Source organism: Gymnoscopelus microlampas, assembly GCF_963454915.1.
Source record: "Gymnoscopelus microlampas genome assembly, chromosome: 24".
In the NCBI taxonomy this organism is placed as follows: Eukaryota; Metazoa; Chordata; class Actinopteri; order Myctophiformes; family Myctophidae; genus Gymnoscopelus; species Gymnoscopelus microlampas.
In genome coordinates this window covers 7,852,036-7,878,534 of record NC_139961.1, presented here as the reverse complement: position 1 = coordinate 7,878,534, position 26,499 = coordinate 7,852,036, and the positions used below count along the sequence as shown (strand labels likewise).

General features: G+C 46.8%; 1 protein-coding gene across 1 annotated transcript; it reads right to left on the bottom strand.

Annotated features, from left to right (window-relative positions):
• Positions 1-540: 540 nt before the first annotated feature.
• On the bottom strand, positions 541-26,499 carry mxra5a (matrix-remodelling associated 5a). Its single transcript, XM_084051415.1, has 12 exons — positions 26,318-26,499; positions 24,002-24,189; positions 22,381-22,510; positions 20,462-20,703; positions 18,339-18,493; positions 13,320-17,432; positions 10,202-10,575; positions 9,088-9,410; positions 6,823-7,068; positions 5,679-6,026; positions 4,405-4,705; positions 541-3,867 (listed from the first exon to the last, which is right to left on the bottom strand). The coding sequence occupies exons 2-12, from the start codon at positions 24,178-24,180 to the stop codon at positions 2,536-2,538; spliced, it is 7,743 nt and encodes a 2,580-aa protein (XP_083907541.1). The 5' UTR covers positions 24,181-24,189; positions 26,318-26,499; the 3' UTR covers positions 541-2,535.

Genomic DNA, 26,499 nt, shown 5'->3' with positions numbered 1-26,499 from the left:
TTGAAGCATATGGCACGGGAAGAATACTGTGTCACTCCTAACTCACCGCAGCATCTCCACGTACGTTGTCGTAAGATACACTTTATCTTAGCATTCTTGACCTTATGATGATGATGATGATTAACTAGCTCAGTGGTCGTGTGTATGCCCTGAGATTGGGAGGTCGGGGGTTCAATCCCTGGCCGTCATACCAAACACTACAAAAATGGGACCCAAAGCCTCCCTGCTTGGCACTCAGCATCACAGGTTGGATTGAGGCGCAAGTACATGGCTGCGACATATAGCGTTCGCCGTCATGTCCATGGGGGTGTACTCGTCAGTGGTGGCAAAAGTACTCAAATGTTTTACTAAGTAAAAGTATCAATACTGCAATGTAGAAGTACTCTGGTACATGTCAAAGTTTGGAATTCAAAATTTACTTAAAAGTATTGGTAAGTATTAGTATCAAAAAGTACCGTTAACTAGGTAAAACTGTCACCTAGCTCAGCAATAATCAAGTTCTCATTTTTCAAGTTTTTCCTTTGTTTTTGGGTAGAAAATATTTTATTAAAATATGTAAAACATAAAACAAAAATAAAAAAAAGTCCTAGGCACCAGTCTGTCGAAGACAACAAATAATTTACAAATGAGGACAAGGCAGCAGACACTGCATCAGCATTTTTCATTTAGCTGTTTTCGGAGAGATGACACACGCAGCGGGGGAAACTCCCCGCGCCGTTATTAAAACAGATGCAAAGACCCTGCAGTTCCCATATGGGGTTGCCAGAGCAATAATCTGCATGATGAATGCGGTTCGGGGAAAAAACGCCACACACGTCGCCTTCAAGTGAAAGAGCAAAAAAAGAAATCCAATAAAACTGAATCAATGTCAATTTCCACTCATTAACTGTCCTGCTGAGAAATCAGTCTCTGCAATATCATACAATGTTTCGTATCAAAATACTGTTTTGAATTATATAAGTTAAAAGAGAACATTTTCTTGGTCAAGCAGAATGTGAATAATGTATACCAATCGACACACTTTGACATACACTGTCGTAGTCAGAAGAGATGGAAAATAACATTATAATGCACTAACAAAGCAGGTAAACCCAGTCATAGCCACTTAAAGGGTTATTTCACTTTAAAACACTTCCCGGGGTCATTTTCATGTCTGCTCGGCCAAATGAGTTTTTTAATTACGTTCACATTTTCTGTAATTAATGTCCATGCATGAAATCGATGAAATTCATGCATGGAATAATTAATCGACATACGCATTTGAAGGACAATATCAGTCACCAGAACCAGAGCTGTGTGTTTCCGATGAGTCTAACGTGGCTTACAGAAATGTTTTCAAGTGAAATACCAAGGGTCTATATTTGGCCCTCTCCTTTTTCCCCCTCTACACCAAACCCCTTCTACAAGCTCACAACGTTGTTGTGCTGTGATGCATTGTGAGCTCGTAGATTGTCTTGAGATGCATTGTGAGCTCATCGATTGTCTTGAGATGCATTGTGAGCTTGTAGATTGTCTTGAGATGCATTGTGAGCTTGTCGATTGATTGTCTTGTGATGCATTGTGAGCTTGTAGATTGTCTATATTCGCCGACTGTCAGGCTATTTCGACATAGCCCAGAATTGGGACGCCACGGTTCACGTCGAGATAGTGCTGCCAATGTCTTTGTTCGGTTATAGAAACTGCTGAAACATCAAACATCCATCACCTTACAGCATAGCCCGTTGGTAATAAATCACCTGCTGGAACCATCTGTTGAGTTTGTCTACGTTGCAATCCATCGATAACATCATTTAGACACGTAATGTTTTTTAATTTATACCGTTTGGACAGTTAACCACTTAAACACCAGCATTTGCATTGCGGGGAAAGCGTTCGCCGAAAATAGCAGACAGACAAGCTTAACAACGCGTCGCGCTGCGACGCGTTGTAAAGCATGTCGATCTGCTATTTTCAGCTGAAGCTTTCCCCGCATTAAAGGAAAACAGAAAATATACTAGTATAGAGCCCTGAGGTACTCCGCTCAACCATACGGGGTTTAAGTGGTTAAAGGAGAGATCCTGACCAAAATACATGTGGATCTGCCTATAATCCGTCACCAACATAGCTGATGCAGTTGACTTTTGTCTAATTCGGCTATTGTTTTCGCACCAAACTTTTTTTTTTGTCTCCATGTAGTGTCCTGGCACTCACACATGCACTGTTTGTCACTCATGAGCTGCCGTTCCTACAGAGCGGCTATGATGTGTGAACTCTCGCGAGATTCTCGCTTGGAGTTTGGAGCGACGAAAATAGCCGAATTATCCCCATGCTGTAGGCTCCATTCTAGCTGTGGGAGGGGTCTGCAGAATGGAGAACAGGGGCTTCTATGAAAAAAGTCAACTGCATCAGGTATGTTGGTGACTGATTATAGGCAGATACAATCCACATGTATTTTGGTCTGGATCTCTCCTTCAAGACCGGCAGCTGCATTCAACGTGTCAGTTCCTTCCGGCACGTGGCGGTGACGAGTGGAAACGGCGAACAGTTTCGAAGCCCTCAGAAAACGTTGAGGTACGTCGACTTGGAGTCCACGCCCACGGCGTTCCGGGCCGTGCAGCGGTACAGGCCGGCGTCGCGCTGCGTGGGGTTCTGGATGACCAGCGACCCCTGCGGGTGCAGGTATTTGTTCCCGAAGAGGCGCGGCTGCCCGCTGACGGCCAGCCGCGCCCGGTCGGGCGTCTCCCACGCCACCTCGGCCCGCGGCGTGCCCGTCGCCACGCAGTTCAGCTGGACGGCCACGCCCCTCCGGGCGTACACCACGGCGGGCGGCCCGCTGGTGATGCGGGGCGGGAAGGCGAGCACGGCCACGGCGGCGGAGAGCAGGGCGCCGCCGTACTCGTTGGCCGCCCGGCACACGTAGGAGCCGCGGTCGTACACGGACGCCTGCCGCACGGACAGCGTGCCGTTGGCCAGCACGGCGTAGCGGCCGGCCCTCTGCGGCCGGCCGAGGACCACGCCGCTGGGCAGCGTCCAGGTCAGCCGGAGCGGATGGCCGCCGTCGCCCGACACGCAGTGGAGCAGGAGGTCGTCGCCGGTCATGACGCTGACGGGGGAGTTGTACCTGTTGCTGATGTGCGGCTTCCTCCCGGGGAACAGCGTGACGGCGCGCTCCAGCAGCCCCGCGGCACCGCGCCCCAGGCAGCGGTACACGCCGCCCTCCGCCACCGAGGGGTTGGCGATGACCAGGGAGCCGTCCGAGGGCCGGTGGAAGAACTTGGAGAAGCGAGCGCCGCTCAGCAGGGGGGTGCCGTTGGGCAGCAGCCAGGTGACGTGGCGCGGCGCGCCGCCCTCGAAGCTGCAGTTCAGAGTCATGGCGTTGCCCACGGTCAGGGGCAGGCTGACGTCCGCCGCCGGCGCCGCCCCGCGGACCACCTGCGGCCGCCGCTCCGCGGCCTCCCTCACGTCCAGGTGCACCGTCAGCCGGGCCTCCCCGCCCTCGTTGCGGGCGATGCACGCCAGCCGGCCCGAGTCGGTGACCTTGGGCGCGCGGATGTCCAGCGTGCCGTTGCGGTGCACCGTCATCCGGCTGCCGTAGTACGGCGCCGGCAGGATGACGTTCTCCGGCAGGACCCACATGAGGCGCGGGACGGGGCTCCCCGTCGCCTCGCAGTCCACCGCTAGCCGCTGGTCTCTGACCGCGTTCACCCTGATGCCGTCGTCGCCGTCGGCAGCGCCTTGTGCGCCACCGCTGATGGTGGGCGGAGTCACCAGGACCTCCACAGTGATGACCCTGCGGTCCGTTCCCGCGCCGTTGCGGGCGGAGCAGGTGTAGTTCCCTCCGTCGAAGCGCTGGGCCTTATGAACCACCAGCGTCCCGGAGGAGAGGACCTAAAAAGATGAAAGTGTGTATCCACATATGTGTGTGTTAGTGTTGCAAATTTTGATTTAGTTTTAGTCATAGTCTTTTGAATAAAACGATGTTTAGTTTTAGTCATATTTTAGTCATCTGAAATGTTTAACTGTTAGTCTAGTTTTAGTCGACTAAATCTACAGTTGATTTAGTCGACTAAAATGTATTTTGGCGGTGCCTTGATGCCATCGAAATGGCAGATTTTCAGTTAGCTGCATGCCGAAAATAGCAGATCTACAAGCTCACAACGCGCGTTGTGAGCTTGTAGATCTGCTATTTTCGGTCTGTGACACCCGTGCGCACATATGATGACTTCTCTTAGTTTTACTGGGTCTCTTCTCCACTAGTACCTCCCAAACATTTTAGTCTAGTTTTTATTTGTTGACGAAATTGTCAGTATACTTAGTCATAGTTTTAGTCATCATAGCTTAGTTTTTATTTTGTTTTCTTCAGTGAAAAAAGGTAGTCCATGAAAATTTTTCGTCATAGTTTTAGTTGACGAAAATCAACACTACCTGGTACTTGTCGGAGGCGGCGGGCGGGATGGCCCGGTTGGTGGGGGACGTCCAGGAGACGACGGGCGCCGGCTCGCCCTCGGCGCTGCAGTCCAGCGTCGCCGTCTGGCCGTACGCGACCCTGACGACCTGCGGGGACTTGTCCCCGCGGATGCGCGGCGGCTCGGCCGCGACCTGGACCCTCACCCTGACCTTCATCTCGTCCTTGCCGAGCTGGTTCTGGGCGTAGCAGGTGTAGTCGCCCTCCTCCCGCATGCCCACGTCGTTGAAGAACAGCGTCCCGTTGTCAAACACCACGTACCTTATGGACAGGGACATCGTTAGAGCACAATGACAAGGATCTTTGAATAGTCAAATCAAACAGTACGGTGACATTTTTATTAACCCATTCACAGTGGTGGAAAGTAACTAAGTACATTTACATAAGTACTGCTTAAGTAACATTTTGAGGTATTTGTACTTCAATTTGTACTCCAATTTCCAGTCCTTTTACTTCTACTCCATCTCAGAGGCAAATATTGTACTTTTACTCCACTACATTTACTTGAAAATTTTAGATACTAGTTACTTTTCAGATATAAATTATGATATAATGAAACATGCACTAACCACTTTAGCCCTATTTTATACATACGGTATAGGCTATTTGAAAATAGCAGATCTACAAGCTCACAACCAGCAGATAACGCGATCCAAGGATTGACTGCTCCATTCACTTCCCTGTTAAAATATTAGGGAAATATTCTGAATCTCTGCTCCTGTGTTTTACTATGTATTTTTGAGCGAAACATGCCATTTTCAACTGGCGAACGCGATGACAAGCGAACGCGATGACATTTTTTTCATCATACTGGAGATAAATATTCTGTGACTACTTGAAAAGGTAGGAAAATCGCAAAATCCTGGCAGTGTGGGCTTTTTGGGCCATGTAGTGCAGGGACGTGCACAGATAGACTCTAGGTGGTGCTTGAGCACCTGCCCTTTGCCCTCTTGACCAGAAGTTTTTTTTTTCCAGTTTACAGCAGGGGTCTTCAACAGGGGGTCCCGGGCCCCTAGGGGGTCCTCAGAGTTACTACAGGGGGTCCGCCAAATCTTTATGTGATATGATTTTTCTTTTTACCATAACCACTCGAAACCTAGCATCCCTTTTCTGAGGAGAACTTTAGCCAAAAATAGCAAATCGGCTATTTTTGGCAAATAGGTATAGGTGTAGAGGGAGAAAAGAGCAGACCAAGTAAACACTGCATTCAGGACAGTACAGTACAATACGCTACCTGCGGCTGCGTCCAGGGCCGGACCTAGCCTCCTCGGCCCGCTGCTTGACCGGGTTGACCATGGTTCCGTCCGGCAGGGCCCAGCTGATCTCGGGGTAGGGGAGACCGGAGGCCACGCAGTCCACCTTGAGGTCGCCGCCGTACGCTACCACCTCCTGCTGGCCGGAGGGGGACTGCAGCCTCTTGCGCTCGATCCTGGCCGCCCGCGTCAGCACGCCGGCCCTCAGCAGCACGTAGTCGTCGCCCATCTTGTTGCGCGCCACGCACAGGTAGTCGCCGCCGTCCGCCTCCGTCACGGAGCGCACGGTCAGCGTGCCGTTGGCAAACACCTTGATCCTGGGGTCGAAACTTTGGAGAGAAGAAGAAACAAGTTGTTGACTGCCAATGACGAGATTTTGTGTTTTCAGTGGTTTTTACGCTAGATGGCGCTGTTCGCTAGGACATGAGTGACCATTTCATTCTCAGTCCCTGGATTTCCCCTGCATTTTTGACGAGACATGCTATATTCAAGGGCCTACAACAAGCGAACGGGGGATCGCGATGAATCAATTTTTTTCCCCGTGGAAGCAGAGATAAACCTTTCGTGTTTAGCTACGACCGGGGGATCGATCATACTGGAGATAAATATTCTGTGACTAGTTGAAAAGGTAAGGAAAACGAAAAATCGCTGGCAGTGGCTTATCAAACAATGTTTTATTTCAGGCGGTCAAAGAGTTAATAACCCATTATGACCTATGAGGCCGATTCTACAAAATGCCGTCTAAAATCAGCAGCTCTCGAACCTTTTTGTATCCAAGGACCGCCCAGAATGATATGCATTTGGCTGCGGACCCCCCCCCCCCCCCCCCCCCCCCCACATCTGAAAATGCTTTGTGCCAAGGACCCCACTAGAAGAGAAGAATTTTTAAGTAAAAAAAAATATATATATTCAAAATGCTGACAGGTGCCGCCTGTCAGCAAGGCAGGGAGTGTTGGGCGGGAGGAGTAGGACTACGTCCTCCCGGTGGGGGCTCCTCACTGGCAGGTGAGTCAGTATAGGATACAACAGCAGTGACACAGAAACGTGTGTGGGGGGAGGAGTTAATTGGAATAACGACTAAATTGGGTAGAAAAAGGGAGGTTAAAAACTGCCTGTCGACATCACCTGTACTGGGAGTCCACCAGTTTCTTGGAGGGAGTCCTCCAGATGATCCGGGGCTCCGGCTGCCCCGTGGCCAGGCAGTCCAGCTGCACCGTGCCCCCGTACATCACGTCTGTCCTGTGGGGGGACGACGACACGATCCGGGCCTTGGTGGAGGAGGCGGGGGCGGGGGGCGAGGGGCCCTTCACTACGGTCAGCGTCACCGTTCGCCTGCTGGAGGCCAGAGAGTTGCTGGCCGTGCATTCATATCTACAGGGACGGGAACGACATGACAATTACACCTCACGATTATTCTGGCAAAAAATAATTGTGATTATCTATATCATCACGATAATCTAAATAATGCTTAGTAACCCATTAAGACCTGGAACTGTGTCATTTTTAGATTTGAGATAAAAAGCATTTTACACTTTGGGCTATCCAAAAATAGCAGATATACAAGCTCGTAGATCTGCTATTTTTGAAAAATCGGGAAAATATGTGCAAAATCTTTGAATATATATATTTTTAAAGCGAATATTTTAAAGGACAACTTTCGTTTTTTTACAACAAAGGTTTATATTTTAGCTTGTAATTAAAGTAAATAAAAGATGAGTCTTATTTTTTTTCTTTCATTTACTGCTTTCTATAGTTTTAGCAATTTGCGATGTTTTTTACAGTGGGCGGGGGCATTCTGTCCGGTGGCTAAATATGCCTTTTTTACACAATAAAAAAGGTCCTGTGGTCTTTGATGGCCAGATGTGAGTTATTGGGGGATAGAAGAGCTACTGTAAATAATAATAAAGAAAACGAAAGGTTATTGTGTAAAAAAAAAACATATTTAGCCACCGGACAGAATGCCCCCGCCCACTTAAAAAAAAGATCACGAAAATTGCTAAAACTATAGAAAGCAGTACATTTTGAAATTTTAACACTCATCTTTTATTTGCTTTAATTACAATCTAAAACATAAACCTTGGTTGTAAAAAAACAAAGTTGTCCTTTAACTCAAATCTTTGCTTCTGGGGGTCCCTGGAACAAAATATTTTGATGGGGGTCCGCGGCCAAATACTGTACATGGGGGTCCTTGACATGAAAAAGATTGAGCACCACTGATATAGAAACATACGTTTTTCAGAAAACTGTTGAGATTTAGGAGACATGTAGATCCCTGGCAAATAAGCCTAATATGCCTTAAAGGAATAGTTCACTCAAAACATTACTTATTTTCTATCAATTACACACCCCATGAAGCCTTGAATTCATGGAGATTTTTTTGTTTTTTGTCGCATTCCTAAGCCAATAATTTGATTACCGGTGGAAAGATGCTAATGTCTCAGGTAGGAGACTCAAAGTAGACACTTAGAGTCTCCTACCAGAGTCTCCACCGGTCATCAAATTATTGGCTTAATTAGGAATGCGACAAAAACTAAAAAAATCTCCATGAATTCAAGTCTCCATGTGAGTAATCGATAGAAAAAAATATATTTTTGGGGTGAACTATCCCTTTAATACATTATACAGTAATTGTCCTCTATAACTAAAATCTAAAATTAAAAACACCTTAACTATGTTATTTATTTTAGAAACGGTTCATCTTTTACTCAATAGGGGCAATGCCCGTCACAAGTTGATGATGTCATTTGTTCATGTGTGGTCTAGCCCCATAGGGAATGCATGGAATGCATGTGCAAAAAAAAACATATCTAAAATATTGATTTGATACTCATATTAACCTTAGGAAGAATTAAGTTGTTTTTATTTTCACAGGCATTCCATACATTCCATAGGGATAGACCACACATGGACAAATTACATCATCATCATCTTGCGACGGGCATTGTAGTAAAAGATGAAACGTTTCTAAAATAATAATATTTAAGGTGTTCATTTTTCTTAATTTTAGTTATAGAGGGCAATTATAATGTATTAAGGCCTATATGGCTTATTAGCCAGGGATCCTTTTAAAGCCTCTCTAATGAAAAAAATGTAATTTTGTCCAATCTGGATGGTAAAGTTTGTTAACTCATTCACTACTACGACACCCCCGTGCGTCTAATGAGCCTGAAAAAAATCATGTAATATTCTCCGTGACCTCCGTCCTCACGGAGAATATTCCATGATTTTTCAGGTACAGTAAAATCGCGGTTTTCACCGGCAAAGGGACGGTAGACGATGTCTTAACTCTGGCAGTGAATGAGTTAAGAGGTCGGTCTTCAGATTACGGTGGAATACTGGGAGTGAGTCCGCAGTTTTATCACGACAAGCGATAATGACGATTTGCCGTACCTGCCGCCGCTGGCCGCCGTCAGACCCCGCACGTAGAGCGTCCCGTTGGGAAACACCAGCACGTTGTTGCGCCCGCCACCGGCGAACTGCGAGGGCGCCAGCTGGACCCCGTCGGGCGTGGTCCAGCGGATGGCGGGCGCGGGGGTGCCCTTGGCGGTGCAGTGGAGGTAGGCCGCCCCGCCCTCGGGGAGGGTGGCGTTGTCGTGCTGCGCCTGCTGGATCACCGGCGGCAGCAGCGTGACGTGGAGGCGGACCGAGGCGGTGTCGGCGCCCACCGGGCTGCTCCCGATGCACTTGTACACGCCCCTGTCGGCGTAGCTGGCCTGTGGGTGGTCCGCAAGGATTGTTATGGTTAACTAAAATATACAAAATGACTACAATAATTAAACTACAATAAATAAAACTAAAACAAAACATTTCAGTAAATGTGCCACTATATAACCTTTTTTTATGAATACAATGTAATTTTGTCCAATCTGTATGGTATACAATATAACTTATTCAATTGGGGTGGTTGTATTTTGTCTCCCTGCGCTTCTATTGAGACATTTAGATCGTGTCAAAGGTCATGTCTCACCTAGACACAGAATCTGACACGAATTTTGACCTGATGGTCAAGATTCAATTTATCCCCTGAGCAAGCAGGCAGGCTCTATTAGCTCAATGGTAAAACATTTCAGCCCTTGCGCAGGAAACCAGATTCAAATTCGGGGTAAAAGAGGAAAGTTATATAGTTTAACTGATACAAAAATACGAATTTATCATGTGTTTACAGAACTAATTGAAATAGTGTCGTAGCCTTTGTCCATATGTATTGAGCCTAATATTTAAAAATATATTTAAGAATAATGAAAATAGCCAGTCGTGTTGTGAGCTTGTAGATTTTTTTCGGAACTTTTTGAATATCACTCCAGACAAATACAGCATATCACAGTAATAATACAAAAACTAAAAAAAAACTAATCAAAACTAAACTAAAACTAAGCCGTTTTAAAAAAGATAAATAAACTATAGCCGACCCTCCACGAAAACTAAAATCGTATACTGAAATTGAAAGCAAAAAAATAAATACAATAAATAAAAAAGAATGAAAAATTCTAAACTCTTAATTTACCTGGCTGATTCGGAGGGTGCCGTTGTTGAACAGCGCCACCCGCTGGTGCGGTGGGATGACGGGCGGGCTGACGGACAGGTGGACGCGGTCGGGGAGCACCCACGTGACCCGGGGGGCGGGGTGCCCCGTGACGGTGCACTCCAGATCCACGGCGCCCCCCAGGGGCACGGTGGCGTCGCGGTGCCGCGGCTGAAGCACCCGCGGGTGCTGGGCCAGGACGGCCAGCGTGACCAGCGCCTTGTCGGTGCCGTACTGGTTCTGGACCATGCACAGGTACTGGCCCCGGTCCGCCGGCTGGGCGGTCCGGATGACCAGCGTGCCGTTGGCGTGGACCTCGAAGCGCTGGACGCGGGTGTTCTGGGCGACGCTCGCACCTGAAGGTATACAAACAAAAGATTTGAGAGAACATTACAGAAAATGTGGAAGAGGGAAAAAACTGGAATGATCCTACATATCATTTTAGGAATGTCGGTCATCAGTCAGTCATCTTAGAGCTGTTGTGTGGAAATAAGAAAAAAAAACCTTCTATGTTGCCTAGAACTGGATAATTGATTGAGGTCATGTGATCAGTGACATACGCAGGGTGTACTTTTGGCTGAGGGAGCGGAGCCAAAAGTGGTAGAAGACATAGTTCAATGTTGAAAATGAGTGGTATTCCCCTTTAAGCAATTGCTCTGTACTTGCACATGGCCATTGATCATTAGCATATGCACACCGTGAGGGAAGCCCCTTTTTGCGTTTTGCTGGAAACAACGAACATTGTGAGCTCGGCTGATGGGACTGTCATCATGGTTACGGCCCCCCAGCCTATGGGATCAGGAGGCCACGGAGTCCCCACAGTATGTGGTTAGCTGTTGGTGCTAAGCGTTAGCCTGTTGTTTACTCACTGTCTGATTTGGATACTCTAGTTCTTTATTAGGATGGAGAAAAGTTGCTTTAATTAAAATAGTTAAGCCGTTAAGACCTGAGGCCGATTCTACAAATGCCTTTTAAATCAGTCGTTCTCAAACTTTTTTGTGTCAAGGACCCCCACATTGATATTTATTTGGCCGCGGACCCCTATCTGAAAAAGATGTTGTGCCAGGGACCCCTAAGAGAAGATTTATGTTTTTTTTAATATACATATATATTATATATATATATAAGGTTTTTTCAAACACTTAAGATTTTTCAAAAAGGTTTCGAAAATACTGGGTGTGCAGAGAGCTTGTATATCTGCTATTTTCTGAATTTTTTGGAGAAAAAAAACCTAGCTAAAATCTAAAATGACACGGATGCTTTCCCGTTTTTAATGGGTTAATTATGAAGGAAAGCAGGCACACACTCATAGCCAACGTGCGAGACAGTTTAATTTAATAAAAAGTAATACCATAACGTGCTTTGACAGTCTTTTTCATACCCTGAAGGAGACTTGATGAAATGTTGGCAGTTTTCAATTAAATCAAACCTTCTTGCATCATTCCTGTATACCCGAGTGAGTGCTTTCCTGTCATACCTCACCGTGGTCTGCATCTCTCCAACAATGTGTTCTTCTCCCTATCATTTATGCTTTATTTAATTACACAAACTTCATCATCATAAACGTGGTTCTCAGCCTGACGGTTGCACGCTCTCAGGGGGTCCCACGTTATTTTTAGAGGGTGTTATTCCGAGAAGATTTCATGTGTAAAATATATCTCTATGGAGAAAAATTTGTGACATTATAGCAGTGGTGGCAAGTAACTAAGTACATTTACTTATGTACTGTACTTAAGTACAATTTTGAGTTTTTTGTTTACTTGAGAAATTTCAATTTCCAATACTTTTACTTATACTCCACTACATCTCAGATCCAAATATGGTACCTTTACTCCACTAAGTTTATTTGAAAACGTTAGTTACTAGATACTTTGTAGATTTTGATTATTATTACAAAACATACATTAACAACTTCAGCCTTACTGTACATACATTTTGGCCATTTGAAAATAGCCAATCTACAAGCTCACAATGCATCGCAATTTTACTTGTAACAGAGTACTTCTACATTGCAGTATTGATACTTTTACAAAAGAAATAAAAAATGTTGTACTTTTTCCACCACTGCATAATAGTTATTATTATTGCCTCTTGCTATTGATGTAATGCATTCTAGCCGCCCAGGGACCAACTTCAAACACTGATCAGCTGAAATTCTCTGAAACAAAGCAATAGTTCACAGTTTATAGTTCTACAGTATATTATCTTCAGAGGGATGAATCGTTTCTATCAGCTATCAGGGTCATGAGCTACAGTACAAGGATCACAAACACATTATATTTCAATATTAAGCCCTGGGAAGACTGCATTAGTGCTATTTTTGTTTGACTGTGTGAAATTAGAAACCATTTAAGCTGCCTTTTAATTTGCCTGCATTTACAAAATACGATGATCAGCATGATTTTATTGCCATGTTTGTGGGCACCAATCGCCCTGAGACATCTATCTCAGCGAGGTTGGCGCACGCTAGTAAATAACGACAGTTTTAACCCATTAAAACCGCGAAAGCTTGTACATCTGCTATTTTTTGGACATTTTAGAAAAATCTTGAAAGACAACTACTGAGTTAGAAGCAGTGGTGGGAAAAGTACTCAAATGTTTTACTTAAGTAAAGGTAGCAATACTGCAATGTAAAAGTACTAAGTCCGAAACAAAAAATTGACTTGGGTGAAAGTACAAAAAAAATGACTCTAAGTACCAAAAGTAAAAGTACTAAAATGTTGGAAAATAGCAGATCTACAAGTTCACAACGCGTCCCATCTTTTATACTTTGGCTATAAAAAAACAGCAGATATACATGCTCATAGCGTGGCACCGAGTGAGCTTGTAGATCTGCTATTTTTGAAAAACATTATTTTGTGCAAACCTTTGAATATATATTTTTTAAAGCGTACATTTGTAGCTCAAATCTTTGCTTTTGGGGGTCCCTGGAACAAAAATATTTTGACACGGGGGTCCGCGGCCAAATACATATCATTTTGGAGGTCCTTGACATGAAAGCCACTGTATTAATGTTAATGTTAATCAGTTATTAGTACATACAAAAGTACTGTGTCTCTGAAAGTGTATAAAGCTGAATAGGAGGTTCATTCATACATACCGGTGGAGACTTTGGTCCAGGAGAGGAAGGGCATGGGTTCCCCCACGGCCTCGCAGGGCAGCTGGGCGTCCGCCTCTGCGTTTACGGTGACGGTGCGTCCGTTGGCGTTCGTTATCCGCGGCCTCCCCCTCGATGTGGAGGCCGTCCCAGGAACATGGTGACCACTCGACACACTCTGAGTGGGTGATCTGGACGCGTCGGACCGCGCGGTGGACCGCGATGTGTCTGTGGGTGATCTGGACGCGTCGGACCGCGCCGGGGGGCGTGACGTGTCTGCGGGCGAGGGGCGAACAGTGGTCGTCTGTTTGTCCGCCAGCGCGCTGGTCGATTTCGGGGCGGAAGGCTTTGCCGTGCTATGGACTACGACTATATTTTGTCCGTCTGAGTGCGTCGCAGGACGCGCGCGGTCCGGCCCTGGACGGCTGTTGATGACGATGAGGGGATCCCCGCCTGGAGGGAGGGGTATTCTCTGCTCTGGGCGTCGGGCTCTCTCGCTGTGGCTATCTGGGATCTGGTTGAACTTGGGACCCTCGCGGGTTACGGTATTTGACCCTGTTGGGCCTCCGGCAGGGGTAGCGTCAGGCACCGTGGCATGCGGCGGCCTCCTCCCCCCGGATGGGTGCAGAGGAGGCGACTTCGCCGTGGCAGGTGTCGTCGATATAAAATGCCTTAAAACGCCGGCGGCAGCAGAAATTCCTGACGTCGGGGCAGCTTCTTTGAAAAGCTCGTCTCCGACTGAGGGACTGTGAGCTGTTCTCCCGTCACCCAACCTCGGAGGAGAGCTTTTAGAAACCACAGGCCTCTTTGTGGTTTCCAAAGCATCCTCCTCCTCATGAAGGCCACCTACTGCTGCTGTTATTGTTGTTATTATCCAGTCGCTCACAGAGTTTGTGCCGGAGGGACGGTTGATTTCACGCTGGACAGAGGGAGCAGCTGAGGGGAATAACCGCACATTGATCTCTTTGAAAGGCACCTTTTCAGCTGCTTCAGTGGGAGAGCTGCTTTGCCCCACATCTGGTTGCACTCGCACTGGAACCCGAGCGCGCTCAGCCGACTCGTCAGAGCGTGGCACGGGTCCAAGGTCTCCCGTAACGCTTCCCCTTTGTGTCTCTTCTAAGGGTTTAACGGGCGGAAGAGGGGCGCTCGTAAACCTCCGGCGAGTGGCCGGCGTGGGAACGCCCAAGCTCGTGCCGATCTCCGAGGCGCTCGCACCGGGAGCCGTCTCCCCGCGGCCTGTTCCTGGAGAGGTCGTCGGAAACAACGGCGCGGCTGACGTGCTTCGGAGAAGCGGTTTGGCCGGAGACAGAAGGCTGTGCTTTGTCAGGGGGAGAGAGGCTGGTGGGGGGGTGGGGGGCTCGGTGGCTGCCCTGTCGTCGTGCCCGGAGACTGTGCTCGCTTTGTGACTCAGCGGGCCTGATGACGTGGCTTGGCCGCCGGTGAATGGAACAGCGCTGTTGACGTTGGCTGTCGTGGATTTGGCATTTCCCCACCGTTCTATTTTTAGCCGCGTGGGAGCCGTGGCCTCGGCAGTTGCTAGGGGAGCCTCCGCAGGTGTGGTGGTGAACCGGCCGGGCCGATCCGGCCTCTGCTTCCTCCTGTCGGGCCTCTGCTTCCTCCTGCCGCCCCCGTTCCCCCTCCGCCTGGAGTTCGGGGGTCGGAGCCGAGCGGGCCCCCGTCCCCTGGTCCCCTTTTTACCGCTCAGCCTGCGAGCGGGCATAGTTGTGGGAGAGACTGTCGTCAACAGCGCTTGAGACTTCCTGTCGTCGCGTCTGGTGTCCTCCGGCTCAGCACGTGGGGCCAACGTGGCCTCGGTCTCGGTAATATATTTGTTGTTCTCATTCGTTGTCGCGGGCTCGTCTGTGGTCAGCGGAGGGTTAAGTCGACTCCCGCGGAGCACAGAGACTTCTCTGTGTTCGCTGGAGCTGCTGACAGAGCTCTCCGGGCGCTCGGATGTGTGAGAGCTGTCGGATGTTGTTGTGACTGCGTCGGCGGTTGTAACAGCATGTTGATGCACAGAGCTGTCATGCACAGTGCTGCTGCTCGTGCCGAACACGCTCGCTTGCCAGTTAGTGACAGCCCTCTGGGGGACAGATGTGGGGCTCGGGAGGGGAGGGGCAGTGCTCACGGTTGAGTCACGGGCGTCCGCTGTTTTGCGACGCGTGTTGGGCGTGAAACGTGCGCTCTGCGGTTGTTGTTTCCTGCTGTGGGTGCGGCGACGGGCGTCGGGGTCGTTAGGTGTCAGGCGTGCGCCTTGTGAGGTGCTGGCCTCGTTGTGGCGTTCGGTCGTGGCGGGCGGTGCAGTGGTGTCCGCCTCCGAGTCGTCGACCTCCGACGACCCCTCCACGTTGTTCCTCGACGGCGCCCGGCGCCCCGTTCCTTCATCCTCCCTCCTCTCCGTGGTGGTCGGACTCGCCGTGGCGTTGCTCTGAGCGGTTTTGTCTCTGATCTTGGCCAAAATGTCGGCCCACTTCGCCGGGTCTATTTTGTTGTTCGACATGCTAATCCTTCTCCTGGTCTCGACGACGGCGTTTCTCCGGTCGTTGGCGTTCGGAGCCGCGGGCCTGCGTGGCACGGCCGGTCTCCGCCACATGGTCCTGGATGGGTGGCTGCCCCTCGCGCCACCGCCGGCGCTCTGACTCGCCCCTCTCTGCTTATCTGCGGGAGCCTCGGCCTCCTCGGAGGCGTCTTCGTCGCCGGACGCCTCCTCCTCCGCCGCATCCCGTGTGGGGACTTTGACTTTGGTGTTGACGCCCGCGGCCGACTGAGGTCTCGCCGGGAACTTCCTCAACGGCCTCGCCGCCACCGCTCGCCTGCTCAGCGTGACTTTGGTGGCCAGCGTGTCCACGCCGTGCTGGTTGATGGCCACGCATTTGTAATAGCCGTTGTCGGACAGCTGACTCTGCGCGATCCGCAAAGTGCCGTTGGAAAAGACCACCGCTCTGGACGAGTTGAGCCTGAAACTTACAACGTCGCTGCCCGGGAGGACCCAGTTAATGTCGGCGTCGGGCGAGCCTGACGCCGCGCACGGCAGCGTGACGTACTCTCCCACGAAGCCCTGGACGGGCGGAGGGGAGCTCTCCTCCCCTGGCGGCGGGCTGGACGATTCCTCCACCGTCAAACGGAACGGGAGCACGGACATGTCTCCGTGCACCGTGGCGATGCAGTAGTACACACCTGTGTCCGAGTGGCTGACCGACGAGATGGCCAGCTGTCCTTCGCTGGACACAGACACCCTGTTGTCTGGGCCGCTGGACGGCGCCCACACCCGGGTGCCATCCGGCAACATCCACCGAATAACCGCCGGCTCGGAACTCCGCACTTTACAGTCCATTTGGCCGGCGCTGCCCACTACGGCGCTCAGCGCCGTCCGCGTGGCGTTCGTGGACTCGATCGCGACCCACGACCGCCGCTGCCTCCGCGCCAGCTCGGCCTCGACGGTCTGCGAGAAGCGGGTGCGGAGGATCAGCTTGGCGCTCTTCCCCGTGGACTGCGGCCTGTTGAGCTGCAGGTCCACGGACTCCTGCATGAGCCACGCCGGCACGGCGGCCATGTTGACCCTGACGCCCGTGTAGTACAGAGCGTCCCTCTCCACGTCCTGTCTGTACCGGACGCCGCCGCCGCCGCCGCTCGTCGGCACGGCGCCGTCCCGCCGCAGGTGGGCGGGCACGTCGCTGTAGTACGCGATGAGCCTCCAGAGCAGCTCGTAGCTGTCCCGGTCCACGGGGCAGTCCAGGTCCACCGACAGGCTGACGTTGGCGGAGAGCCGCAGCGGGTCCACCTGCTCCCAGTCCACCCGGGCGAGGTTCTCCCGGGGTTCGCCCACGGTGCACGTCAGGTCCACTTGGTTCCCGTGTTCGTCGGACAGGCCCAGGGAGACGTTGCCCAGCGGCTCCCTGAACTCCTCCGCGGCCATAACTTCGGTGTCGTCGGCAGCGGCGTCCTCCCCCGGGGGTCCGGCCGTCTGACGCGATGACCTGATGATGACGGGACCGCTGCAGACCATGCTCTCCTCCGCGGCCTGGAGCTCCTTCGCGCGGAGGTGTCTGGGCGAGGAGCACAGCGGACACAGCTGACCTCCAGGGTAGGCGCGGTCCTTCTTACACTTCAGCACACCTGGCGGGGGAAAAACAACACAGGAGCACGACTGTTATTATTTATGGTATGGACACACATATGACAATAATGAATGCTTGACATAAATGATAAAGTTAAACATTTACAGGGATGAATGACTGATGAAGAATGAAGAATGAAAACTCTTCACAAATCTCTGCTCTCCGTTTGTATGACACAAGACTAATTGTATGTAAAATGTTGAAAAGCACATACTATCAATTAATTCTGATTGTTTGAGGGTACATACTGTATGTAAAATATTGTAAAGCACCATGAGCCACAAGTATAGATTATCCTATACAAGTATAGTGTACTATTATTATATGTATGGCAATCCCTTGTGAATTCAATAACGGTCTGTCTGTCTTCTGTCTGTCTGCCTGCCTCTCTACTATTTATCACTACCACTAAAATACAGTGGTGTAAAAGTAACTAAGTACATTTACTCAAGTGCTGTACTGAAGTACAATTGTGAGGTACTTTTACTTTACTGGAGTATTTCCAATTTTCAGTACTTTTACTTTTATGGAAATATTGTACTTTTACTCCTCTACAATTGTTTAAAGACATTAGCTACTAGTTACTTTGCAGATATAAACGATTACATTATAAAACATACAGCAGCCACTTTAGCCCTATTTTACACCTATAGGCTATTTGAAAATAGCCAATCTACAAGCTCTCTCTACGAGCTTGTAGATCTGCTATTTTCAAGAATTGTAGTACTTTTACTTTTGGTACTTTAAGTATATTGTTAAGCCAATACTACTACTTTTACTCAAGTAACATTTTGAGAGTATTTTTACATTGTGGTATCGCTACTTTTACATAAGTAAAATATCTGAATGCTTCTTCCACCACTGCTAAAATATATATATATATCATTTTGCACCAGCGGCTCACCCGGAGACACCACGCTCTGCCAGTGGTGGAACCAGCGCATGCGGCAGTCGCAGGTCCACGGGTTCCCGTGGAGGTACAGGTTCTCCAGCCGCGGCATGGCGGCCAGCAGCGCCGGGTCCAGCGTGGTCAGCCCGTTGTCGGACAGGTGCAGGTGCCTGAGGGTGGAGGAGGCCTGTCACAGTTATTACATCATCGCCTAATCGCAATTATTCTAGATCAGTGGTTCTCAAACTTTTTCACGTCAAGGACCCCCAAAATCGACACTTAATAGCCCGCGGACCCCCATTTGGAAATATAAGCCAGGGACCCCCTTAAGAGAAGATTTTTCATGGCTAGCAGTGATTCTCAGCCATTTTAATTTCAAGGACCCCCAGTTTGACATGCATTAGCCCATGGTTCTCAAACATTTTCATGTCAAGGACCCCCAAATTGAAACTTATTACCCCGCGGACCCCCATTTGAAAAGATAAGCCAGGGACCCCCATAAGAGAAGGTTAATACGGCTTTCTAGCAGTGATTCTCAACCATTTTAATGTCAAGGACCCCCAGTTTGACATGCATTAGCCTACAGACCCCCATTTAATGGCATTTATACCTCTGGGACCCCAATTCATATTGTAAAATCAATGTTAATTTAACTCTGAGAGTGTACAAATGGAACCAAATGGACCCTAACGGGTCCATTTGGTTCCATTTGTACACTCTCAGAGTTACAGACCCATAAGGGTCCATTTGGTTCCTGTCCATCATTTAGCTGCGGACCCCCTGGAACCCCCTCAAGTACCCCTGGGGGTCCCCGGACCCCACTTTGAGAACCAATGTTCTAGATAAGCGTTTCTAGCCTGGAAACCAGACGAATCTGCCATTGCAAATATGGGGCGGGTTTAGAGACATTTTTTTCTTCCTGCCCCTTGGAAATGCACGTTCCATACAGAGATTCCAGACTAATATCCACAAAGTGATATTAGTCTCGCCATGCCAGGCTAAACCGTGTCCTTTTTCCCAAAAAATTACATAAATAGCAGATCTACAAGACAAATTCGTGACAGGATAAGCTTGTAGATCAGCTATTTCCGTTATTTTTCCCTTTTTTAAAACGTATACAATTATCAAATATGTCAGTCATTTATTTGTATATTTAAGCTATTTGTCATATCTGCCCTGTGCAATTTTTTATTATGAATCCTAAAAGTCCAAACAGATTTTTTATTTGTATTCATATGTTCAAATATGCCAAAAACACAATTTAATCGTTAATCGCAAGTTATTATATGACAAATAATCATCAACTTTTCGTTAGCCGCATAAACGTCTAAGTCATATTTGAAAGGTTATTTCAGATCTGCCTAAGTCATCCAGTTGACAATGTTCTATTTGTTTTGCCCACGTCTTGTTTATCTGCCTTCATTTATTCCTGCCTAACTCTACTCTGCTAACACTGCTGCTGCTTCACTCTGACTTATTGCCTACGTCCTCAGCCTATCAGAATGCTTGTTTTAGTTGTATGAGAGTAGAATTAGGCAGGAATGTCAATTTGACCAAAAAGTGACGTAAGCAACTATAATATGAGGCTAAAGGTCCTTACACACCGGGGCGATTTTTTTCATGCGAATAATACGTTTTTTTTTTAAACCTTATAAAGTCAATGCAAGCTTCCACACCAGTTTCGCGGAGCGAAAAAAGCGTCTTTTAATTATTCGGAACGAGTCCGAATTTTGCGTATATTCGCATATTCGCCTGTGTGTAAGGACCTTAACGTTCTAAGACCTGAAGCCGATTCTACATGTCTCCTAAATCCCAACAGTTTTCTGAAAAACGTATGTTTCTATCAGTGAGTGGTTCTCAAACTTTTTCATGTCAGGGACCCCCAAAATGATATGTATTTGGCCGCGGACCCCCATCTCAAAATATTTTGTTCCAGGGACCCCCCAGAAGCAAGGATTTGAGTTAAAAAATGTTCGCTTCAAAAGAATATAAATATATTAATTTGCACACATTTTCTCGATTTTTCAAAAATAGCCAAAGTGTAAAAGAATGCATTTTTGTTAGCTCAAATCAAAAAGTGACACAGATGCGTCCCAGGTCTTAATGGGTTAAAGTACAGTAATGGCAGCCCCTCCTACCTGAGGGTGGAGGCGTGGAGGTGGCCCCCCATCAGGGTGAAGGTGGAGAAGGTGGCGGGGTGCAGCCGCTGCAGCCGGTTGCCCTCCAGCTGCAGCAGGCGCAGGGCGGTCAGGCCCTGGAAGCTGTCCGGGTGGATGAACTCCAGGCGGTTGTGGTCCAGGTGGAGGCGGGCCAGGGACCACAGGCCGTGCAGCGTGTCCCGGTCCAGCTCCACCAGCTTGTTGTAGCTCATCTTCAGCATCTGAAACACACGCGCCCGTCAGTCACACACACACACACACGCGCGCACACGCACGCGCACACGCACACGCACACGCACACGCACACACACACACACACACACACACACACACACACACACACACACACACACACACACACACACACAGAGAGAGAGTGAAATTACTGATCGTTAACCCATTAAGTAGTTCACCCAAAAAAGTACTTATTTTCTATCAATTACACACCCTATATAAAGCATTGAATTCGTGGAGTTTTTTTTTGTTTTTGTCGCATTCCTAAGCCAATAATTTGATGACCGGCTTAAAGATGCTACTGTATCCGGTAGGAGACACAAAGCGACAAAGGAGTGTCTTACCGGATAGACCGCCGGTCATCAAATTATTGGCTTTGGAATGCGACAAAAAAAAGAAATCTCCATGAATTCAAGGCTTCATGGGGTGTGTAATTGATAGAAAATAAGAACTACACCTTTAAGAGGTCAATTCTACAAAAGCCTTCTAAAACAGTAGTTCTTTCAAGATTTAAAAAAAAGTTCAAATGTGCACAAAGTGACGCGCTGTGAGCTTGTACATCTGCTATTTTTGAATAGCCAGCGCTAACATCACCCATCACTAACACCCATCACAAATACGCACACACACACACACAAAGAGAGAGAGAGAGAGAGAGTGGAATAAGACATGAGGCCGATTCTACAAATGCCTTCAAAGTCAATAGTTCTTTCAAGATTTTTCAAAAATGTTCAAAAATAGCAGTTGTTCAAGCTCGCTTTAGTAACAGGAAAAATACTTTTTCAAGATGGGATATCAATTTTATCCAATCAGGATAAACAAGTTAAATTGAATGAATTGGACATGTAAATGAGCGGACAGGATTGGATGAAATTTGTATCCCGACCTGAAAATGTATTTTATGTTTGCTCAAGAGCTGGGAGACGCCTGTTACTGAACAAACACTCTATATAGCAATAGCACTTTTTGGTTTTACCCAAAATATATCACCTTCACCACCTTTGACTCTGAGAGTGTACAGATGTAATGAAAGGGACCGGCAAGTGCCCATTTGGTTACATGTGTACACTCTCATACAGTAGTTACAAAACGGAGATGTTATCTCTAAAGAATTTACGGCACACTGGTATGTAGATTGGGGGGGTTGTTGTTGTCTTTCATGACAAGGCCTGCCACTGCAAAAAATAACTGACCCACAAGGGTCCACTTTTACACTGTTTACTGTGTGACATGGTATGTTATTATTGTGACTTCTGTGAAGGATACAGTAGAGTAGCCTGTCAGGCTAGTCATTCATCTTAATATATGGAAACTTAATAATGTGAAACTGTCTTTTCTGGATGAAATCCGGTAGTGTCTAAACTAAAGCACTGCGTGCTTGTTATTGCCTGCTAGGTCATTGGCAGTGTGACAGTGTGTTCAGGTCATTGGCAGTGTGAAAGTGTGTTCAGGTCATTGGCAGTGTCACAGTGTGTTCAGGTCATTGGCAGTGTGACAGTGTGTTCAGGTCATTAGCAGTGTGACAGTGTGCTCAGGTCATTGGCAGTGTGACAGTGTGTTCAGGTCATTGGTGTGCACTGTGACAGTGTGTTCAGGTCATTGGTGTGCAGTGTGACAGTGTGTTCAGGTCATTGGTGTGCAGTGTGACAGTGTGTTCAGGTCACCTGCAGGGAGGTGAGGTCAGTGAAAGCTCTGTGGGGCACTTCATGGATGTTGTTCCCGTGGATCATCAGCAGCTCCAGTCGACTCAAACCAGCCAGAGATTTCTCTGTCAACGTGTGGATGGCGTTGAACCTGGAACACAATACAACACAAACAACACAACACATCCCATCAATCTGTAGGTAGGGTTGGGATTCGGAACCGGAGGAACCTGATCCAACATCACATTTTGGAATCCAGAACCAGTTTATTATCACACTGTCAGAGCTGGTATGTGGACCCCATTTTGAATTCCCATAGACGTGTTTAATATCGCATCAAATAAGAACTGTGTTGCAAAAATAAACAAATGACCCCGGCGGTTTGACTCTTATGGATATGAAGCATCAACTGACGGTGAGAAAACGCTAATGGTACTTCCGCCGAATTAGTTACATTTTTGCCAGAAACAGACTGTATCAAATATGAGTGACTGACTATCATAAACGATACAGAAACTCCTCCCTGACAATATCGCCGAGACAGTTTGTTCATTGTTGGACCACAATTCTTATATGAGACGATTCTACGATGACCCAATGTTATTGTGAATTAAATGATTTCACAGGGGATGAACGAGTGACGTCAGGACTTCTGTACTCTATACAATTACAATACCGGTCCGGTACGTTTTGTATTAGTGTTAAATAGCTCTATATTCTCACAGTCATTGCTATGGGCTAGTGTTTGTACAGATCTCCTGCCTCTCCAGCTCTTTATAACATAAACTGCATTATCGGTGGGGACACCAATTTTATCCAATAAGGAGAGAGAACTCGTACAGGATACAGGAGGAACAAAAGTTAAAATTGAAAGTAATGACACAAAGTGAGCAGAGAAAATTGGAACTGGAACACTATCTCATTTAAGCTGATAAATAGTACTATACTCTCTCCTGATGAAATGGCAGAAAATGGCAGAAAAAAAGTAAAATCTTGTTAATTCGGTAAACAGGGGCCGACCCTCTTTACCGAATTAACAAGATTTAACTTTTTAACTAACCTTCTTTTAACCATAAAATGTCACGTAAGCACTTTAAAATAAGTTACAGATTGCAGCTTTAAATGTGCGCGTAACGACATCACGTGGTTCTCAACCTTTTCAGACTATATGACCCCCCAAAAATAATCATATTTAAACTGGGGATCCCCCAAAATAATCATATTTGAACTTGGGACCCCCCACCCTGATAAGCACATGGAATTGTAGGAGTTGAGGCATTACATTTAGTTTGACTCTGAGTTCCACAGATAAATAGTGTGAAGATAGCTGATCTACAAGCTCACAACGAGGCGTTGTGATCAGCTATGTAGATCTAAGCTATGCAGCTTGTAGATCAGCTATTTTAAAATGTTTTGCCTCTTTCTTCTTTTTTAGGTATAAAAAATATCTTAAAAGTCCTTAAATTGCCACTTTACTGTCACCTGGGACCCCCCTCCCTCCAATTTAAATAAATAAATAAATCATGTGGGGTCCCGACCCACAGGTTGAGAACCATTGGTCTACCACATGTATGTACAGTATGTTTGGCTGAATAAAAGCCACCGTCATCATCAGCACAGCAGCACTATACAGTATACTAACCCCAGGTTGATCCGCTCCACGTGTTTGGAGATGCCGGAGGGGATGGAGAGGAGGGAGCGGAAGGTGCAGTGGAGCTCGGTGGGCTGGGGGCAAGAGCAGGAGCGGGGGCAGGCGGGGGCACCCCGAACACCCACCATCATCACCATCACCCACACCGTCACTGCTGTGGGCCGACACATCTTCACACACTGCAGGTGACAGAGAATGTACACATAAGTTTAACCCATTCAAACCTGGAAAGCATCTGTGTCATCTTTTTTCTTTCTTTGGCTATTCAAAAATAGCAGATCTACAAGCGCTATGAGCTTGTAGATCTGCTATTTTGGGGGGGGGGGGGGGGGGGGGGGGTGAAACGTGAACATGTGAGGTCCTTGACATGAAAAGGTTTGAGAACCACTGATATTATAGAAACATCGTTTTTTTTCCAAGAAAAACTCTACATTTGTAGAATCCCCAGAAAACAAAAATATATATATTCTATTCAAAGATTTGCACAAATGTTCACGATTTTTCAAAACAAATAGCAGATATACAAGCTCATAGAGCTTGAGCCAAGAGCTTGTCTATCTGCTATTTTTGAATAGCCAAAGAAATACAAAAAAACACATCACTAAACCAGGGGTCTTCAACATTCTTCATTCCAAGTACCCCTTAGCTGAGATGAAGCAGGGACGCCCCCCCCCCCCACACACACACACACACACACACACACACACACACACACACACACACACACACACACACACACACACACACACACACACACACACACACACACACACACTACATAAGGTATTGTATTAAATCGTGTTGCAGATTAAACTTTTTCATAGATAAGTTTAACTGCACTTCATCAAGCAGTGAATGGAAGAAGTACTCATTTTAGTTTACTTATCAATACTACAGTGTATAGGCTACATTTACTCTGTTTACAAGTACACGTCCTGTATTTGAGATTCACTTGAATAAAGTGCAACAGTACAACAGCATCAAAATATACTTAAAGTACCAAAAGTAAGAGTACTCATTATGCAGAATGTCCAATTTCACAAGTTTTCAAAAACTATAAAACATCTTTTAAAAATAGCAGATCCACAAGCTTGTAGATCGGCTATTTTCAAATGGTCAAGTATATATATTAATAGGGCTTGAAGTGGTTCATGTACGCTTTGTAATAAGAATCAAAATCTACAAAGTAACTAGTAACTAAAGTTTTCAAATAAGTACAATATTTGCTTTGGAGGTGGATTGAAATGTGGAGTAGAGATGGGATTGGAAATGGGAAATACTCCAGTAAAGTAAAAAAAAACAAATACCTCAAAATTGCACTTAAGTACAGTACTTGAGTACATGTACTTAGATACTTTACACCACTGGAATGAATTGACTTCACTCCACTTCATCAAGTTATCCACATATATCACTATACAATTCAGAGTGTTAATTTAACCAAGAGTGTACAAATGGGACCAAATCGACCCTTACTTGGTCCCATTTGTACACTCTAAGAGTAACAAATGGATATATGAGCAATATAGGCAATAGCGTCTTTTTAATAAGCAATAATATAGGCTACTATAGCCTACTGGCATGGAGTGCTTATTGTGGAGAAATTAGATTTGGAGATGAATAAAAATGAAAACTCCTTTATTGCTGAACTTGCTAAAAAAATATGACAGAAAATGTGAGTTCTCTCATGACTCCAATGAATGAACTCCTTGCGCATATTACGTAATTGGCATTTAACCCATTCAATCCCGGAACGCATCTGTGTCACTTTAGGCAATTTCTTTGGCAATTCAAAAGGTGCCGCGCTATGAGCTTGTAGATCTGCTATTTTTGATAAATCGTGAAAAAATGTGCAAATCATTGAATATATATTATTTTTGAAAGCAAACGTTTTTTGACTAAAATCTTTGCTTCTGGGGGGTCCCTGGAACAATATACTTTGAGATGGGGGTCCGCTGCCAAATAGCCTACATATCATTTTGGGCGTCCTTGACATGAAAAAGTTTGAGAACCACTTACTATAGCAACATAAGTTTTAAAAAAAAACTGGATTTAGAAGACATTTATAGAATCCCCCAAAAGCAAAGATTTGAGTTTAAAAAAATATATATTCAAAGATTTTCACAAATTGTCATGATTTAAGAAAATAAATAGCAGATCTACAAGCTGGTAGATCTTGTTGAATAGCCAAAGTATAAGATAATGGTTAAAGTGGTTAAAATCTAAAATGACAGTTGCTTTCCTGGTCTTTATAGGTTAAAGTCGTGTTTGAATCCTCATCATAAGATAAGCTTAACTCGTCTTTACCTGGAACCCTTGACAGATCAGTCAGTCAGTCAGAGCTCCACATATCCAGTCAGAACGTGACCTTGGTGACCTGAACCGTCAAGACGCATAGCTGGATCTCCAAAAGGAAAATAAACTTTTTGTCCAGGAGGAAAGAAAACAAAAAAAAATGTTTTTCTCCTTTTCTTCTTCTTCTTCTTCTT